Here is a 20,104-nt window from a genome sequence, read left to right on the forward strand (position 1 = left end):
CCTCGGACCCGGGTCGCTACCGAGGAGGTGGGCAGCGTCGACCGCCATGGACCTCTGGAGCTGAGTCGCCGCCGGGGACCCCCCACCCCCACCCCGCACCCGCCGTCCTCTTGCTCCGTTCGTCCTGGAAAGGCAGGGGGTGGTGTGGTGTGGAAAGAAGGTTACCCGAAGAAAGAAAGAAAGAAAGAAAGAAGGAAGGGGACCAGAAGGGGGAAGCCAACGTTCCCCACGGGCTAGCTGTCCGTCAACGACCTCAAGGCACTCACTGCGCGGTGGAAAGTTCAGGGCCGACTTTGCACCCATTTTGCTCCCGTTTTTCTTTTCTTTTTTTTTTTTTATTTTTTTGCCAGACCCTAAAATGAAAGGACAAAATTTGGCGCTGACTCTTGCAGCTCTGATGGCGACTTGTGCGATTTCAGCGGCATCTCCCGGAGAAAAAGCCATGCGTGCCTGATTGTTCTGTGGCCCCAAAGCTGCTGCTCGCTCTCTCTCTCTCTCTCTCTCTCTCTCTCTCTCTCTCTCTCTCTCTCTCTCTCTCTCTCTCTCTCTCTCTCTCTCTCTCTCTCTCTCTCTCTCTCTCTCTCTGTCCCTCTGTTTGCGCGCGTGTCTGCATGTTTGTGTGTGCGCGCGCGTGTGTGTTTGGGTGTGTGTCTCTGTGTACACAGACGTCCACTAACTAACTCAGCTGCAGGAGCAGCCCCTGGAAGCAGACGTTTTCGGCCACAGACCCAGAGAGGAGGAGCTGGCGATCAGGAGGCGTGAGCCGCCAAGAGTCTGCAGAATTCGTGGTGTGAATGAACTGGGGGCACCTTGGGCTCAGGGATCGCCCCCCCTTCCCCGCCTCGGGCCACAGTTGAGTAGTGGGGCATTTTTTTCACCCTCTTGTGAAGAATTTTTTTTATTATTTGTTGTAAAGTCTTTTGCACAATCACGCCCACATTTGGGGTTGGAAAGCCCTAATTACCGCCGTCGCTGATGGACGTTAGAGAGGGAGCGCCTCGCCGCGGAACAGTCGCCTGCGCGCCCTCGTCGGACCCGCGGCTCCTGCACCGTGTCCCGGCTCCTCGGCCCTGCGCTTGCTGCTGGCCCGCGCGCGCCGGCGCCCTCTCGGTTCCTGGGCGCATCTCCAGGCTCCACCAGCTCTGTAGCCGGAGCCCGGGCGCCAGTGCTCGCTTCTGCTCCGGGTCGCTGCGCCCACCCGACGCACCCAGGAGGACTCGGCAGCCCTACTCTGGATCGTCCCCCTAGGCTTAACCCCGCCGCTTCGCTTGGATTCCTCGGCCGCCTTCACCCGGGTGGCGACTTCCTCCCCGCGCGCCCCTTCCCCCTCGCCATGAAGGTAAGTGTTCTTTGCGCACCGACGCTCGCTACTTTTTTTTTTTTAAGTTAACTGAACTCTGTCCATTTGTTCCTATCCCCTCCATTCCTCCGACTGCCTAGTGAAAGCTAAACCCCAGTATCGCTAGGCGGGACTCCTATCTCTTCGTCCCTTGCCCTGGGGACACTGCCTCTGCGTCCTTGGAGACTTTTCGCACCGGCTATTCAAATCTTTTCAACTATGGAGAAGAGCGAGGGCAAGAAAAGCAGTGGGGTCATGGACGGGCGTTCCTTTTTTATCCCGAGAACCTGGAGTGTAGTTTACTATGTGTAATTTCAGCAACAGGATGATTGGATTCATCAGATTATTTATCAACCGCTCACTTCATGGGCACCGTGAGACCTGAGAGGAAAGGGGACTCCTAGATTAGGAGAAGCGGCTTCGGGACTAGGGAAACTAGGGGCCACCTACCCCGGAGCAATGCACTCCCCACCCCCAACCTCCGACCTGGGCCGGGTTCCTGGCCGTCCAGGTCGAGTAACCCGAGAGTTCCAGGCCCCTGCGCCTTTAAGAGTGCCTGGCGGGGGGCCAGCGCGCACCCCGCGCGGGGAGTCGGGTCGCGTTATTAGCATTATTAGCGGCCTCTGGGTGAGCTCAAGCCCTTTACTGCAGCAGTGGGGGGCGGGGAGTAGTGGTCCTAGTGGCTTTAATCCTCCCCCCCCCCCCCCAGAGCGGAGACAGCCTAGTGCTTTAGAGAGGCTCTAGGGCCTCTGCGTTGTGAGAGCGGGCGGGGGTTTAGTTTGTGAACTCTTGTTTGTTTTAATTGTCAGTTGTATGTTAAAGCCGAGTCACACACTCTGAGGGTCACCGAGAGTTCACTTTTACAAAAAAAAAAAAAAAAGAAAGAAAGAAAGAAAGAAAGAAAGAAAGAAAGGTTAACGTTTCGTCTTGGAATATAACTAGCAATTTTCCAAACAACTTTTCCTCTGTCTGCCCTCCACGTCTCTGTAACGATTTCCATTTATACTTCGTATCTCGGTTTCCAGCTCTCTAGAAAGTAAGATGGAAATCAGAACGAAGATGCTTCCTTAAAAGCTAGCAACCTTCTTCCCTAAAAGAAAGGGTTCTAAACGCTGGTGCCCCAGGCCCTGTTTCCCTCTCCTTGTCCGGTCCGAACCGCTGCTCCCTGGCCGTACTTTAAAAGGACAGTTCGCTCTTGGGAAATACTTGGGCCCTGCGGGGAGGTCGCAACTTCTCAGCCTTTGCCCTCCGGCTGATATTAGCACATCCGCCGCTCTCCTAGTCAGATTTGGTTTCAAGACAGTTTCCATCAGGGTAGATTTTGGAGGGGGGGGGGGGTGCGAGGTGGAGGAGACAATGTCGTGAGTACCCAGAAACCGTGGGTGGGCGCGTGGGGACCCTTGCTCAGCTTTGGGGGGCGCGGTGGTGGGGGGGATGAACTGGAGATCAGTTGTTCTTAAGTTTTGGACAAGCTGGCTTTAGTCTTCCTCTCTGCGGTTCGGCTTAAGATCCGGAGGCCCAGAGCAAGCTCCTGCCCCCCCTCTTGTGTTTAAGGGGTGCGCTCTGCGCCCGCATAACTCGGAGCCTTAACCCGACCTTTTTCTTTTCTAACCGACCGCGCGGTGCCGGCTGCCCCCTGTTGGCCATCCGGGAGTAGGGCGCCTCCGAGTTCCATTCCTTCAGTTTGCTTCCCTGGCGACCAACCCACCAGGACACCTCTGAGACCACCGCCAGGGGACAATCTGTGTTGCTTAGAGTTGAGAATAGGAAAGGGCCATAGGTGTAACCCAGCAAGGGGGTCCCGGGCAATTGGGCGAAGGGTTCCTACTCTTTCTGGTCATTGGAGAGGGAGTGTCACCCATAGGAGGCCTCGGATGTGGCCTTGGTCTTTCTGTTTCTTTCTGTGGTCTTGGATACGTGTTGCTCTCACTCTCTCAGCCTCTGTATGTATTATATAGATTGACTTTCTGTCTATAAACTTCTTCTATTTAAAAAAAATCCCCGTAAAAGTTGGGATTGAACTGATGCTTAATTTCTCAACCCCCCCCGCGTATGCTCAACTCAGGTTTGGACAGAAGAGTCTGTGCTAAGTTAGAAGAGGTAATTGTTTATTGGTCCTGAAGAGCCCTGGGGTGCTGAGGCTCAGGAAAAGGGGGTCGACTCAAGCTAGAGTGTTCTCCTGTGCTGTCGCCGCCGCTGTTGTCCGACCTCCTAGCCAGTCTGGGTCGCTGCTGTACTTACTATTCCTTGCCCTGGCTGCAGCTGCAGACAACCACAGGCTTGTATCACTGGCTATTATCGCCTGCTGCACGTGTGCATACACACGTGTGCATACACACTCGCGCATGCATACACAGTGCCATGACCACCGGCATTCACGGTGTGGGTCAACTGTAGTTCAACTGGGCCCAGGCCGGAGAAGTAGGGACCAAGGCTTCCTTTGTCTACGCCCCCTTAAGTGGACCCCTGCTGGTCATTCTTCAGGGTCTCTTCGGTTCCATTCTTGAAGCCCAGGAACCAAGTCTGTGTCTGCAACCGCGTTTCCTTCCCGCAAGCTTCTCCATCCGTCTTCTTGCTTCAGAGAAAGAGCAGACCGGGGAACACAGTTCAGTTTCTACCTCTTCAAGAACGGAGATCTTCTGGGAGTTTCCCATCTTCCTTTTCGCCACCGGGAGCCTGGGTCACTCTCTTCCGCCTAGTTGGCATGTCTCATCATTTCCACTCCCAGACTTGGGCCCTAAATGTAGTCTAGCAGAAGGCAATGACCATACAGTGAGGTAGGGTCACTCCCGCCCGCCCCCCCGGGGGGGAGTGACCCTTTGCCTAGTCTCTTTAATGTGTGTGTGAAGGGACCGCCTGTCTCTGCACTTGGTAACTGGACTCTTCTGCGATCGTCCTGTGGCTCTCTAGACCGAGAAAGTCCTCTTTTCCCTGTCGTGCGCGTGGGTACCTTTAGAACAGGACTGCAGTCTGCATCTTTGATCTCGTGCATCCTGAAGGCAGCAGCATCATCGAGATCCCGCTGCTCTGGTTTTGAGTCCGGCGGACGCCTATCCTTTACCTCACCCACCCCTGCGCTGCACCTCTTAAAAGCCCGCAACCTCCTCTGCACGCGGATGCGCCCGCTTTTCGGTCTGCCTTCCCGGGCCCCTGCTGGAAAAACATTTGGCTCATTCTGTGGATAACTCTGAGCAGAACTTTTGTTTTAGCCCGGCTGCGGCAGTCTGACGAAAGTTCTCCTTTCACACCGTCTTCTTTGCTCCCATCTCTGCTAAACCCATCCCGGACGGATGTTTTTACCCTTTCAAGTGGAGGTGTTCGTTAGTGAGTTCGGTGTGAGTTCCTTGAATCGCTCAGATTTGTGAGGGCTGCGACAGATTGGAGAGGGAAGAAGACCGAGGTGTTTCCAGGCAAGTGCAGGGGGTTCAAGGCAGCCTCTGCACTCGGGGCTTTCCTGGCGTTCTCCTTGGGACACCCCTACTCCGGAGCGGAAGAGACCGGAGTTGAGGAAACCGGGTGGCTACACTCGCAGTTGGCGGGGGTTCTGGGAACTGGTGGATTTGCCCTGGGGGCGTCGGGCCGGCAGAGGGTTCGGTTTGTGCGGTTTCGGCTCTAACAAAGAGATTCCCTGTAATCCGCCGAATCTGTTATCAATTTCTCCACCACCCGCGCCCCGCCCCGCGCGCCCCGCCCGCTGTGAAGCTCCAGAAGTGAGCGAGGCCCGCCGCGATCTGAGAACTGAAGCCCTTCGGAACGTGTATGTCTATGCACGCGTGTGTGTAAGTGTGCACAAGTGTATGTGCGTGCGTGCGTGCGTGTGTGTGTGTGTGTGTGTGTGTGTGTGTGTGTGTGTACGCGCGCGCACTCTCGAGAATGGTTTCAACCTCCACTCTAGTCTTTGCAGCTTGGGCCGCGCGCAAAGACAGACCCTGAAGCCCACCCCTCCCCTGGAGGAAACTTGACACTTCAGGCGGGGGTAGGGAAGGAGACTGAACCTTCTCTCCTAGACTGGGGAAACTCCAGATTTCCATTCTCCAGGATGCGCCCCCAGCTTTGCGGTACTTTGGGGACGACCCGGCCGCGGCTCGGAGCACTGGTTAGCTGGCGCTGGGAAGCACATAAGCATTTCCTCTACCAGGAGCCCGGAGGTGTCCAAGCCAAAGGGGTGGCTCGCAAGGGAGAGCTACCGCGCGCTTCGGGGCCCTTTAGAGTTTCTACTGACGACAGGGTCCCCTTCATCCGTTTTACGGAGCTGGCCTCGGCAGGGCCCTTCCGTCGCCTGGAGGAGGTTCACCTTTCTTGCCTTTCCAAAGGAAGGCGCTCCCTCGGGGGCTGCGGGCACCACAGAGTTACCCTTAATCAGAGATGTGAAAGGGGACGTTGGAAACCTGCTCCTCCGACCCACACTCTCCTCCCTCCGCCGCCGCCTGCAGGTGGAAAAGTCACCAGTGGGAACAGCAACAGAACTTTCTGCCCCCCGAATGTCTTCAGGAAGGGAAAGTTCTCCGCCCGGCTCCCTGCGCCCTGGAAGCCGGGGACGCCGCCGATGCTTCGGAGCTTGTGCATCTCCGGCTCCGCTGGGAGACCTGTCTCCTCGGCCGGCCGGTTTGCCAGCCTTTTGGAACTAAACGAACCGAGTCCGACTTGGGCCAGAGAGCCTAGGCTGGAGGCAGGGTGGCGGTGTATTTCAAGGCACAGGCTCGCAGTGGTGCGATGGAAACATGGGGGACAACTCCAAGAGAAACACCAAGCCCTCTGTGCACCCCCCCCAGCAGCTGCTTTGACGCGGGGGCTAGAGGGAGAGCAAAGTAATGGGGTCCGAGAGAAGGAAAGGGAAGGGCAGGGGAAAAAAAGATCCACTCCTAAAAGAACGGAAGCCGGACCCTTCTTTCCACCGGAGACCTATCGCTCCTCTCCGACTGAGAAGAGGCTGCTGGCAGGAGAGGGCAGGCTTTCCGGGTTCCCTGGGTAGGGGAGCAGCCCTCTCTTCCCATTCATTATCCCTTACACCCCCAACCACATCTACTCCCCGCCCCAAACAGGCTGAAGCAGATCCTAAAGGAAACCCAGGCTGTTCTTCCCCATCTGGAAATGGCTTTCCCCAAATCGGCCCCGTAAACTGATTATGAAACATACGATGTTAATTCGGAGCTGCATTTCCCAGCTGGGCACTCGCGCGCGCGCTGGTCCCTGGGGCCTCGCCCCCACCCCCTGCCCTTCCCTCCCGCGTCCTGCCCCCACCCCACCCCCGCGCTGGCCACCCCGCCTCCTCGGCAGCCTTCGGCTGTGTGCTCCACTCGCCTTCGCTCTCCTCTCGCCCATGGAATTAATTCCGGCTCCACTTGTTGCATCGGCCCAGGTCTGGCAGAGGACGAAGGTGGCGGCGGGTTCCCGAGTGAATTCCCGAGGAGGGACCCAGCGAGTGCAGCGGGAAACTAGAGGGAAGCTTGGGGAGAGGGGGGGAAGTGCGGGGCTGGAAGTCGCAGGAAGCCTGGCACCCAGGCTTTGACTCAACAGCACTGAGACATGTTTGTAATCGCTGGCGTGCCCCGCGCGCAGGAACCGAGCGAAATAAGATTTCCTGGTGAGGTTGCGTGGGTGGATCGATTTAGAAAAAGAAACTGCCTATATCTTGCCATCAAAAAAACTCACGGAGAAGCACAGTCAACAGTAAACTTAAGAGACCTCGGATGTTTCCGTTGTTTAAACTTGGTACGCTTGAAAACTATCCGAAGGCAATAAACATCTGCTCCTTTCTTCCCTTTCCAGAAGTCCATTGGAATATTAAGCCCGGGAGTGGCTTTGGGGACGGCTGGAGGTGCAATGTCTTCCAAGTTCTTCCTAATGGCTTTGGCCACATTTTTCTCCTTCGCCCAGGTCGTAATAGAAGCTAATTCTTGGTGGTAAGTTGGTTCTGTGTGCCTACTCTTTCCTCTTTGTAAAAGTGCACTTGTATTATACTACAGTGTTGAAAGTTGGAAAGCGAGACTGGGTGCTTTTATCTAACATAGATGCATATATGTTCTATATGCCTTTTAAATATGAATTTTCTTGCAACCTGCTAACTTTGTAAATCATGTACTCAGTTCCACGGGGGGGGGCAACTCTATAAATCTCAGCTTTTTTCTCTGAGTCTCTTGTTGAACTGTGGGCCTGCAGTACCTCTTGTAACAAAAGGGAGATACACTAATCCATAAAGTCGACTTTTTGCCACCTCTAGGTAAAAATCAAAAAGTGAGTTTCCTTTTTATTTTTCTGTCATTTGAGGTTATTAATCCACAGTGTCTGAACTAGTAGAGTCCTAGGAGACGGCTAAACCCCAAGGTTTAGCTTGCACTTGAAATTTGATCAAAAGGAGATGAACTTGAAGTAGTCAAAGTGTCCCTAAATGAGGCTTCTCTCTGGATTGCGAAGTACCCAGGGAGTTGGATTGGATGCTTTCTCGCTGGGAAAGCAAGAGCGTGTTTCTGACTGTCAAATGTGACTTCTAGACACTGGAATTCCTGTCCTGGATGCTTCACGGTCACATAAGGATCCCTTTGACCGTGTCTGAAAACACGGGTGGTTTTCCTCAGTCTGTACAGACAGCCCTCTGTTCTTCCATTCATCGGAAGGTGCTGCTATCTCTTTACTTTTCATGTTCCTGGACTTTTAAGGCAGATCCATCCACTTTGTGAAAAAACCTCCACCCCCCCCCCCCCTTTTCTTAGTGAGTCTCAGAAACATTGGTTCAGATACATGGTGACGGGAAAGGAAGGCAGTGAAAACACGAGGGAGAGACGGATGGCCCGGTGGGGACTACACAATAACCTCTGTTTTCTTAGTAAAGACTTTAAACAGGGGCGTTCTATGAAGCCTCTCTCATTCTTTGTCGTGCGGACAAACAGGAGGGGAGAAAAGGCATCTGTATGCTTGAGGACCTGTACTGCTGACAGGCTTCCAGGGAGGTGTTGGTGGTGGGGGGGTGGGCAGCCAACCCCAGAGTCCGTGTAAATCTTGAGCGCACATCTCCCCCTCCCTTTGCAGGTCGCTAGGCATGAATAACCCTGTTCAGATGTCGGAGGTGTACATCATAGGTGCGCAGCCCCTCTGCAGCCAACTGGCAGGGCTCTCTCAAGGGCAGAAGAAACTGTGCCACCTGTATCAGGACCACATGCAGTACATCGGGGAAGGTGCGAAGACAGGCATCAAGGAGTGCCAGTACCAGTTCCGGCACCGGAGGTGGAACTGCAGCACGGTGGACAACACCTCTGTCTTTGGCAGGGTGATGCAGATAGGTAAGGAGGCCTTTGTGTTTGCCTGGATGCTTGATGGGGGGGTGTCTGCTTTACAGCTTGGGTTATGACTTGAGGATTTTTTTGTCATTATCCAGAACGGCATTAATTCTGATCCCATCTCTGATCTCTAGTTTATAAACTCCTTGAGCAAATAAAATTCAGGAGGGGGGACACCACAGATACCACCATTCCCTGCTACACTTCGGTTTTTTGTACAGTGCATTTTGTTAAAAGTAGAAGCGGGATACTTGATTTGAATTACCAAAAAGTTGGTGGAGGAAAGCTGAACCATTTAAATCCAGAGGCTCTTCTGATGGTTTGAAGTGTTTTAAGCACTATCCAAATGGCCCAAGTTGTCATCTTCCAGAACGTTGGCAATGCCGGCAGTAAGGTTTTAATTTTCCTAATATAGACATTTCCTGAGGCTACAGAGATATATAAAGTTAAAAGCTTTATTTTTAGTCCCAGAAAGAATTTTAATAAGAAGTGATACAATTTATGTGTGCGATTTTCGACAATCGGCAGAAAAATACACACTTAAGCTTTCATCCCAGAAACTTTGCAATAACAGTTTTAAGTGTTTTGCTTGCAGCTTGAGTTTTAATGTTAAATAATATATCGTTGAATTTGTTGATCCACTCAGGGAGGAGACAGCATTTAAAGTTGACCAAAAGGAAAAAAAAGGAAAAAAGAAAACTCAGTTTATCTGTGGTTTTCTGCAATAGTCTAGAATCCTACTTGACAGATGGGCTCTGTGTGTTTTCTAGTGTGAATATTTTAGGTCTCTGTAGTTTTATGCAAACAAGCCCTTATAATTAATATGACTGCAGTGACTCCAAAAGTAAGAAGCAATTTATCAAGGCAATTAACTGTTTATACTGACCGGAGATAAAAAAAAAAAAGTTGGCTTAATATCCATCACAGATGGATAAAATACTTTTGAAAGAAAACCCTGAAAAGTGCTTTCATTGAGAACAAAAAATGAGTTGTCGGTGGATGCTTGAGCCAAGGGACTTCATAAACTAAAATAACACAGGTTTGGAAGCCACTCCTCTAATCTAGTGGGAGAACAGTCTGTAGCCCCAGCCTGCTGGGTTCATGGGGCTTTGTCCTTTCTGTCAATGATTAAAATGTGCTAATGTATATCCTGGGGGTCTGACTGGGTTAGCTAAGCCTGGGGGACTAGGGATGGTTCCTGGATATAGGCTGCCTTAAGGTAGACGCTTGGGGGACAGGGTAGAGACTTAGTTCTGCCTTCTGATACTACAAGAAAGGAGCTAAAAACCCCCTTCTGAACTATCAAAAAAAAGTCGCTTCAGTGTTCCCACTTATATGCACTGCAACTGCCTGGCAAGCCTTAGGACCGCTGCTGTCTCACAGGGACTGGAATTTGAAAAAAAAAAAAAACGCTAGGGGAAGCTTGGAGCAGCGCGCGCACACACACACACACACACACACACACACACACACACACACACACACAGAGGGGTTAACATCCCCTCCTCATCCTCAGCATGTGGCCTGCTCTGGGCTTCAGTGTATTGAATAAGCTCTTATTTGATGAGCTAATCTAAGTACTGCTGGAGATTCATTTTAAATGTGGCCCAAGATTCAAAGTGCTTGTCTCCCCAAAGCCTGACACCCCAAATGCCTGCATTTAATCATCCCTTGTCAGTACCCTCTTTGGTCCTTGGCCTTGTGTTACTCCGCATGGGGACTGGGTTGGTGGGGTCTGGGTTGTGGGGCTTGTGTGAGTCCCATTCTCTCATAGCCTGGTGTGTGTGTGTAGGGGGGGGGAGAGAATGATGGGTATCATGGATAGGTCATCTGATGCCCCAAGAAACACAGGCTGCATCCCCAGTGGCCAGAGATCCCCACGTGCCTGGTTGTCCTGGAGCAGAAAGCCATCTGGAAGGTTAGGTGGGACTTTTTAATTATTTGAAAAAAAATTAGAGCAGAAAAATTAGAGTTGATTTTTCTGGGTGAGAAGGAACAGGGACTGGACCTAAGAACGGGAAAGTATCTTTACCTTCTTTTCCCTGACTCCGGCTTTGGTTGAAGTCAGTGAACTTAGGGACAGTTGAAAACACCTTAGGTGCCCAAGGTATGTCCATGTCACCCCAAACCCCCAGGACCCCAGGGATGTGGACAATAATGTGATCCCACGAGGCGCCAGTGTGTGAGGAGCTCCTGCTGCTACCTCTGACCCCTCTGTGGGCTCATTTTTCTAAGGTGCCAGTTGCCTAGAGGCACTGAGCACAGTTGCTTCCTGAAGCGCCCAGGCTGCATTTTGGAAACATTCTCATTTTTCATCGTGTCCCCCTTTCCTTCCAGCTTTTGTCTCTCTCTTGTCTTTGTTTCTGCACTGTGAAGAGATGTCAGGAAGGCACCATTTTTAAGGGATGTGAGGGTCTGAGTCAGAATAGATTTCATGCAGACAGAGACCCAACCAAATGAGCAACAGGGTGGCCAGATAGGTGCACAGCACTTTTCAAACTGATGCTTTTTTTCCCCCACAAGTCAACAATTAGCTTAGAGACTGCACCAGGCTTTGCATTCTGGATGAAAGGGTGATTTGTGTTTTGTATAAAAGTCCTTCATGCTCCGTGTACCTGAGGGATGGCGTCCTCTGTCCTCAGAGGATCCTTTTATCTCCTCTTCCTCTATCCACAACACTTTGGTTCCACAAATCTCCTGTCCAGGCCACAGCATTTTCTGTGTTATCAGTGTTAATCTCCAAATAACTCCCTGTAATCTGTCCTCCCACCCTCCTCATTTATTTCCACTCCCCCATGTGCTCTGCTGTCTAATTTGAACTGGACAGATGGAAAGCCCCACTGGAACTTTCTGGATGGATATCCCCCTGTCAACCACTAGCACACTTGTGAAGTTCTTCATTGTTAAGTGTGGGAGGGGAGAGAGCCTGTGTGAGTTGAAGCCATGGTCCTTCCTGTGGATCACAAATGGCCTCAATGGGCTGTGGGACAGAGCTTTTCCGGGGAGAGGGTAGGCACCAGGGTTAGCAGGAGCATCCCTCCTGGATAGACCTTCTCCTTGGGCCTGACGGGGTCCTGCTGAGGTCTGCTGTCTTCCTGTTGCCCCGCGCCCATAAAGAATGCTAGCAAGCTTCCTAAATGTATGAGAAGCCCCGTCTGGTACAAGGGGTTTGAGTATCACAAGGGACCTTTATTCCATGGGCATCCATTTCACTACCCATATTTTACAGTTGATTTTGAAAGGGAGGCCCCATCTTGAGACCAAACCCAGGCCCAACCTCATCCAGGGGGCAGAACGCTAATCTTTCTCATGGTGCAGGTGTTTTATCAAACACCTTTGTTACACGTAGAACCGCCTCTGTATGCAAGTCGGACTTTAAGCTGGTCTCTGCTAACAGGGCTTCCCATGAGTGTTTGTGGGGGAAATAATCTCTCCCATCCGAGGGAAGAACACTTTCTACTCCTCACCCCTGCTCCCATCTCCCCTAAGTCTGTTTGCTTTTCCTTTTTTATTGTTATCTCACCACTCTGAGGCTAAGGCTATGTAGGTAAGGGATACAGGGCAGGAGAGCCAGGGGGTGAGGCGTGGCCGTAGATGGGGTACCAAGACCAACCAGGAGGCTGTTTTAACCACTTGCTCTCAAAGGAGAGATTCAGGGCAGGTTTAGAACTGCTGCAGGGGTGGTGGAGTGGAGAACCCAGACGGTGGGGGGAGGGGCTACAGCTGCAGAGGGAGGGTGCCAGGTGAAAGCTGACTGAGGCCCCCAGGCAATGTCTGGCCGAGGATGGGGACCTGAGGTTTGCAGAAGCCTCTAAGCCTGGCTTAGAGTTCTGTTCTGTTCAAGAAGAAAATGATATCAACATTAGAGCAAGCGTAAGGAAGTCTAGCCCAGCTCGGAGCTTTTCTTCAATGACTTCTTTCACGTGCATTTTTTTTGGAAATAAGACGTTTTGAGTATCTTCAAAGGGGTTTAGTGAAAATCAATCCAGCAGCATTGAGGTCCTGACTAGGCTCTGAAATGTCCCAGCAGATGCAGCTATCCTGGTCTCCTTTGTTATTTGTTGTGTCTGTGTGTGACCCGATCCATCCTTGCCCCAAGGTGGGTCCAGGCCTGGGTGTGCGTTTCAGGGTGGGGTCCAGTGTGGAGAGTTTGGCTTGAGGTTTATCTCTGCTTGTTTGCTCCAGTAGCAGCTGAAGCATGTTGGGGTGCTCTTCCTCCTTTAGTTAAATAATTCAGGTTTGCTGTGTGTTGAAGCACCCTCTCCTCTCTCCAGGGAGCCGTCCTGTGTGTGTGTGTGTGTGTGTGTGTGTGTGTGTGTGTGTGTGTGTGTGTGTGTGTGTGTGTGTGTGTGTGTGTGTGGTGTCTTTCTGCCCTCAGTGGGCCTGAGTACTGTTTACTCCTGTGTTTTGACAAGTGGTTTCTCCCAGCTCCACAACTGGGTTCAGGGACTTGTGTACTGGGGACCCCCCCCCCAAGGATTGGTGTGTGTTGGACTCTCACAGCCTTCTCCAGCTGCACAGGCCAGGGTGTTCCAGGACTTCTTAGCACCCACCACCGCCGCCGCCACTACACACACACACATTCACAGAACAAGATCTAGGCCTCTGCGTGGGGCAGGCAATCTAGTGACCCCCTCACCCTCCCCTCTCTCGCAGGCAGCCGAGAGACAGCCTTCACATACGCGGTGAGCGCAGCTGGGGTGGTGAATGCCATGAGCCGTGCTTGCCGCGAGGGCGAGCTGTCCACCTGCGGCTGCAGCCGAGCTGCGCGCCCTAAGGACCTGCCTCGGGACTGGCTGTGGGGCGGCTGTGGAGACAACATCGACTACGGCTACCGCTTCGCCAAGGAATTCGTGGACGCACGAGAGCGGGAGCGAATCTACGCCAAGGGCTCCTATGAGAGCGCACGCACCCTTATGAACCTGCACAATAACGAAGCAGGCCGCAGGGTGAGTACCATGGTTCCCCCGCCCTGCCAACCAGCCCTCCTCCATGTGCGCACGCGCAGGAGTAGGGCCCCTCCTGTCATCCTGAGCTCAGGTCTCTGGAGACAAACTCATACCTTGGGTCTCTATGCATGCTTGGTTTCTTCCATCTTCCTCTGCCTCGTTCTCCTCCTCTCCAGCCTCTTTGTTTTTCCTTAAGTGGCTTCCTCCCTTGTGGGCCTCTTTGGAGAGAGGTGTACATTCCAGAAAGGCTCTCCCTCCCCTCCTCTAGGGGCCTGAATGGTCCCATTAATGGGCCCTGGGTCCAGGAGCTCCAGCTGTTTTCTCAGAAGTATGTTGCATACCTTTGTAGCTGGTCCTCACCAGTGGGTATTAGAGCTTAGCCATTTGTGTCTGGGTTTCAGTTAGGGCAGGCATTAGGCACCCCACCGAGCAAAGCTTCACCCCGCATTTGGACCCTCTTTTCCTTTCTCCCTGTCTGCCTTGTGGATGTAGCAGACCAAAGGGCTTTCGTTAGGGAGAAGGCAGAAGTTTTAGCAGTGTGGCACGGCTTCAGTCAGGCCACTTCAGAGTAGCTCTTGAGAGAGGAGACACCGACAATCCCCAAGCCCCCTGAGTCCCCTGTTTCTGCTCTTTCCTTCCCCTGGTGGGGATATGAAAAGCTACTCCAAGATATTTTTAAAAAGACCCTTTTTCCCCTGCGGTTAAACACATGGCACTTTATGGCTGCTTTAAAATGAAGGGGTGAAAATGTTTCTTAACTTTGGCAGCACTGAAAACCAGGGCCATTATTTTTTTTTTCCACAGAACCCAAGGTAGGTGCCAGGAACTTTCTGGTCACAGATTTCACTCTTCTGTATTTTGGGGTGAGGAAGAGATAATCACAGTGTAGACCCAAGGACTGGAAGGAGCTTTAGAAGCTCGGGTCCCACACCCTCATCTCACAGATTGGGAAACTGAGGCCAAGAGGACCACATAGTGGCTGTGTGCCACAGTCAGCAGATCTGTGTTGTAGACCTTCCTTAACTTGCATTAATCTCACTCTTCAGAACTTAGGGCTGAAGAGCTGTGCCGTGGCTACTGGAGATACCGGCACTAAAATCAGGTCCATCTCTCTTGGTTTCTGAGCCTCAGTTTCTGCAGAATGGCTCCCACTTGGAGTCACTGTGAAGACAAAGATATTAGGGTGCACCCTAGGAAATCTGACCTACAACAGTGTTTCCTTTGGTTCAATCTCAGTCAGTAGTCAGTACTTGATAAATATGATAAGCTAATTATTAAACGTTAAAGAATAATATGACTTAGAGAAGTCAAAGACTGTGTAGATAACTTCCTCTAACTTCCTCTCAAAGCAGTTGGTAAACATTTGAGGGTGACAGGGAGGGGCTGAGGGCAATGTGATTTTGCTTATGCTTCCCTGAGGGGCACAGGTGATGACCACAGAGAAAGGACAGCGTGTACTTGCTCAGGCCTTGCTCTCTGGGGACAGTGACAGTTCTTCTCTCTACTTGTCTTTACTCTCAATAAAAAATTAGGAAACCCCCTAAGAGCCCATTCAAAGACTCCCATCACCCTGGCATCATTCCCGTCTGTAGGACCGGACTGGCATGTCCAGCCAGAAATGTCCCAGACCATCTTTGGGGCGTCATTGTCACTTCTTTCCTAGAAAGAAGCCCCTGAAGGGCTTTGTCCACTGACAGGAGAGGGTCAAGCATTTCCAAGTGTCAAGAGGGACCTCTGGAGAAGTTGAGAAGTGCCTTTGCTATTTTTGTTGCCCTTGACATTGATACTTTGATGTTGTCACATCTCGAAATGTGACATTTATTTGGTTGTGTTCTGTCATGGGAATGATGAGCTAAAGGAAGGAGTTTGGTCAACAAGGTTACACAGGAACCAGATATTCTCTAAGTTGGGGGTCGGGTACCTCTGAAAGTTGTACACCATGCCAGGAAATCATATTAAAACTGCTTTTGGGGCATTGGCTTTTGGTTTTCTTTAAAAGGGAGCAAAGGTTAAACATATTTACAAAACCTTCCTCAGACTGAAAGTCTTTATGGCATTGAGAACATACTGTGACCCCCATCAAAAGAAAGTCCTTGTGAGCGCTTGGAGGAGGAAGGTGGTTGTTTGGGCAGAAGTAGCTCCAGGTTCTGGACAGGCCCTGGCCAGCACTGCCACACCATGATGACTCTGGAAGTTTGCTGGCATGAGGGACTGTGGGCAGTCAGGACTATAAATAGACAACCACCACCTCCCAGACTGCTGGGCACAGTGTCGTGGGGCCAGACCTATGAGCACTGCTCCTGGGAGGCCCGAGGTGACTGGGCAGAAACCCAGGGCCGTGGCCCCATCACCCTGAAGAACGACCAGAGTTACTGAGTAGGTTTGGCAGGCCAAGTGCTTCCTTGTCTAACTGTGCTGGGAAGCTGGTGCCATCCACAGGTGGCAGATAGGCTAAGAAAGGGACAGCTAGTTGCCCACATTCAGAGGCAAAATAAGACATCCTGTGTCCATGGCTGCAAGGTGGTCCCTGAGACCTAGGGTGGGGCAGGACAGAGTAGGGACTCCGAAGTGAATAGCAGTGAGTATAACTGAGACCCAGCCCAAATTCCCTATACCCTGCTGTGTGACCTATGCAAGTCACCTACCCTTGCAATGTCACCGTGCTGTCATCTTTTCCCGCGCATGCTGCAAAGCTGCTTGCTAGTGTGGTTGGATGAGATTACAAGTGTCAGGGCTGTCCTGACAGTGGAGAGACAACAGCAATATGGTGTGGTGGGCGAAGACTGGAACGCTGACCCCTCCCTAACCCAGCACTTACCAAGTCGTTGAATGTAGGCTTACTGTCTGGATTCAAACACTGGCACTCTCTACTTCCCAGTGGCTGGGCAGGAACTCACCTCTCTGGGCCTCTGTTCCCTACTCTGTGAATAGGACAGCAGCATGTAATTCAGAGGCTTGAATGCGGGTCTGCATTCGGGGAAGACAGGCAAGAAATACACTGTCACATGGTACTGACGACATTTCTCTGCCAAAGCGGAAGCGGCTGGAATGCTGTGTTTTCTGTTCCCCTTTGAATGTTCCCGGTTGCAGATGAGATGATGAAAGCCAGAGAGTTGTAGTGTTTTTCAGAGAAGATAGCAATATCTCTAGTGGTGGGGGGTGGAGAAGTAACACAACCCTTGACTCAGCCAAAAGATATGGCTGCCCCTAGGAAGTGGAGGGCAGCCTTGTTCACCGCGGGGCCCGCCACCATCCATGCTGCACAGTAACAAGTAACCTTCCGCCTTTCCTTCCGCAGACAGTATACAACCTGGCAGACGTAGCCTGCAAGTGCCACGGGGTGTCCGGCTCATGCAGCCTCAAGACGTGCTGGCTGCAGCTGGCGGACTTCCGGAAGGTGGGCGATGCCCTCAAGGAGAAGTATGACAGCGCAGCAGCCATGAGGCTGAACTCCCGGGGCAAGCTGGTACAGGTCAACAGCCGCTTCAACTCCCCGACCACGCAGGACCTGGTCTATATCGACCCAAGCCCGGATTACTGCGTGCGCAACGAGAGCACAGGCTCGCTCGGCACACAGGGCCGCCTGTGCAACAAGACCTCCGAGGGCATGGACGGCTGCGAGCTCATGTGCTGCGGCCGAGGCTACGACCAGTTTAAGACGGTGCAGACTGAGCGCTGTCACTGCAAGTTTCACTGGTGCTGCTACGTCAAGTGCAAGAAGTGCACGGAGATTGTGGACCAGTTCGTGTGCAAATAGTGGCGTGTGCCTGCCCGTCGTCACCCAGCCCCATTCCCAGGACCCACTTATTTATAGAAAGTACAGTGATTCCGGTTCTTTTTATTTTTCCCCAAGAATTGCAGCGGGAACCATATATTTTTTATTCCTGTTACCATCTAAGAACTCTGTGGTTTATTATTAATATTATAATTAATATTTGGCAATAGCAGGGGAAATCAAGAAAAATATTTATTTTACGAGTCTTTGCAAAGTTAGTATAAAACTTCTGATGCTACAGGATAAAGGGGAAATAACACCTATTCCAACTTAGCTGCATGGCTGGGGTTCACATCTAGAAGTTTAGGAACCATTTTCTTCTCAAATATGGAGTCCTTTGGGACGGTGGTGCCCAGGTAAAAGAGGTTGGAACAAACCATGAATGATTCAGTTCCTATGGCCAAAATGAAACGCAGATGCTCTGGTATAAGACGAAAGACCTTAACTCTAGATAAATATACAGATATGCCAAAAATAGAGTATGAGACACTCCCCAGTCCAGAGGCTAGCAGCCTGTCTTTTGTATTTCAGAATGACCTTTTATAGTGTAAGAGCAAGAATATCATATCTTCATAAGTAGGCATATCACGTATGTTATTATAGCCCACCCACAGGTACTACATTTATGGATGTGCCTTTTTCTAACAGTTTGTGAAATCCAGGGAGCTAGCAGGCTGGGGAGATGTCCCCAGAAATTAGAAAACTTGAAATTTCCTACATTGAGGCCATAATCTTATGGTGTTAGCCCCAGCTGATTCTGTGAGTACCAGACTTAATGTCTGGAAAGGGATTTTGACCCAGAAACTATCTCGTTTTGAAAGCCATCTTACTATCTTAAAAATGAAAATTACCCACGAATCCCATTTGCAGATCCTCTCCCCAGATGACAAGGAAGTCCCATGTAGTTGAGCCTTGCAGAAGGGCAGAATACCTCTTTGAGGAGAAAGTGGCAGCCGCCTTCCTACTTGACCCCAAGCCCTCTCTGGACTCTCCGTGCCCTATGCGATGCTGGCCACACATCTAGATGGCATCTCCAGTGAACACTCTTTGTTTGCAGGGCAGGACACGTACCTGAGGAGCAATGCTCAAAAACAGCTACTTGGGTTTTTTTTTTTTCTTTTGAGGTACGGTAACTTCATGTGTTTTGCTGATATTACTTGGCCTAAGGAGTCCACGGAGGTGTCATAATCCTGTGTTTAGACTATCCATTTGTGCTTCTCCTATTATCCTGCAGGTGTACGCCAAAACTGTTCCTCGTGTACTTGAACAGTTGCATTTATAAGGGGGGGGAGGGAGTGGTGTAATGGTGCCTGATATCTCAGACTTTTGTACATAACATATATATAAATATACATATATAAATATAGATATAACTATATCTCAGTGCAGTTCATGATTTAGATTTACAGTTTGCTCTGGGCTTACTCTCTGCCTGGTGCATTGCCCTTCATTGAAGTCCCACGGCGAGTTCTTTTTTTTTTTCTTCCCAAAATTTTGAGTCTTGACATTGGCATGTGACTCTTTGGGATCCCACCATGAACACCAGGAAGCAGGCTAGACTCTGAAGAAGCGTTCCAGGCTGGTGTCCTGAAATGTACGTTGGCTAGAAGGTGGCCTTTCGGCTTCCTTCCCACCCCCAGTTCTCCACCCTCTCTTTGGCATTCTTTGCGGGGAGGGCACTGTGGTTTGTCACAGCCGCGGACTTTGAGAGGCACTCAGAACCCAGGAGCACCAGCCTCCTCTCCATTGGCTTCACTCGTTTCTCAGTGAGGACTTGTGCCTGTCCTGTCTGACAGGGCTGACCTGAGTCCCTGATCAGCTCACCACATAGCTAGCTAGTTTAAACAATGTTTTAAAATAAGGGCACCTCTATGGCAAAAGTGGCGTCTGCTGTGTTGTTGTTGGGCCTGAGGCTGTTCTTCAAGGTTTGAAAAGATGTGTCTCCCTCCACAGGCATGGTGGCCTTCTGGTTACCTCAGGCCTGGTGGCTCTTAACTTATTGCCCCCAAATATTCTTTTCCCCTCAGCTACAGTGAATCGCAAGCGAAAGACCTTGAAATGAAAAAGCACTAATTTAGTTTAAAATGTCACTTTTTTTGGTTTTTATTCTACAAAAACCACGAAGTATGCTTTTTATATTTGCTAAATCAGATTGTTCTTTTTTTTTTAAGTGATTCATGTTTATGAGCAGAGTGGAGTTTAACAATCCTAGCTTAAAAAAACTATTTAATGTAAGATATTCTACGCGTCATTCAGATATTTTGTATATCCTCTATGGCCTTTTTTCTGTACTTTGAATGTACATATTTCTGTCTTGTGTGATTTGTATATTTCACTGGTTTAAAAAAACATCAAAAGGCTTATGCCAATGGAAGATAGAATATAAAATAAAATGTTACTTGTATATTGGTAAGAGGTTTCAGTTGTCCTTCAGCTAATTCATGTGGAGAAATATTTTTAGGAGAAGCCACAGGATAGCTTTAGGACCGCTATGTACTCAAATAATAGCAGAGCAGACAATTTGACTAAAACCGAACTATTTGGAGGCTTCAAAAGAGCTCTATATGCAACAAAACAAAAACGGAATTCTCTTTTCCTATATATGTTCCTTCAAAAAGGGAAAGAGAGAAAGGAATCGAGCAGATGGCGTAAAGCTGGTCACAGGACAGCTCACTCACATTCTTTCAGCATTATGCATGCGTCTTAATTGTTTTAGAGTGTGTTGCTGTTGGAACATCCCAGAGATGAACCAAAAAAGCTCATGCTT

The 20,104-nt window shown here is 50.7% G+C and overlaps 1 protein-coding gene across 2 annotated transcripts; it reads left to right on the forward strand.

The window, feature by feature from the left end:
* Window positions 1–584: 584 nt before the first annotated feature.
* On the forward strand, window positions 585–19,750 carry Wnt5a (Wnt family member 5A). 2 transcript variants are annotated; one of them, XM_005077686.4, is made up of 5 exons: window positions 585–1,339; window positions 7,109–7,242; window positions 8,366–8,616; window positions 13,270–13,562; window positions 16,861–19,750. In XM_005077686.4, the coding sequence occupies exons 1-5, from the start codon at window positions 1,334–1,336 to the stop codon at window positions 17,317–17,319; spliced, it is 1,143 nt and encodes a 380-aa protein (XP_005077743.1). In that variant the 5' UTR covers window positions 585–1,333; the 3' UTR covers window positions 17,320–19,750. The 2 variants fall into 2 exon arrangements, with proteins under 2 accessions (XP_005077743.1, XP_021087258.1); XM_021231599.2 differs by lacking the exon at window positions 585–1,339 and adding an exon at window positions 6,602–6,698.
* Window positions 19,751–20,104: the final 354 nt, after the last annotated feature.

This window comes from Mesocricetus auratus, unplaced genomic scaffold, assembly GCF_017639785.1.
Source record: "Mesocricetus auratus isolate SY011 unplaced genomic scaffold, BCM_Maur_2.0 Super-Scaffold_100006, whole genome shotgun sequence".
NCBI classification, from domain to species: domain Eukaryota; kingdom Metazoa; phylum Chordata; class Mammalia; order Rodentia; family Cricetidae; genus Mesocricetus; species Mesocricetus auratus.

What these genes read in the sequence shown, in the direction of transcription:
- Wnt5a (XM_021231599.2), top strand. Translation starts at nt 6,660, where the DNA reads ATGGAATTAATTCCGGCTCCACTTGTTGCATCGGCCCAG. An exon ending in CACTTGTTGCATCGGCCCAG is followed by an intron (nt 6,699 to 7,108) that starts GTCTGGCAGAGG and finishes TTCCCTTTCCAG; the next exon opens with AAGTCCATTGGAATATTAAG. An exon ending in ATAGAAGCTAATTCTTGGTG is followed by an intron (nt 7,243 to 8,365) that starts GTAAGTTGGTTC and finishes CTCCCTTTGCAG; the next exon opens with GTCGCTAGGCATGAATAACC.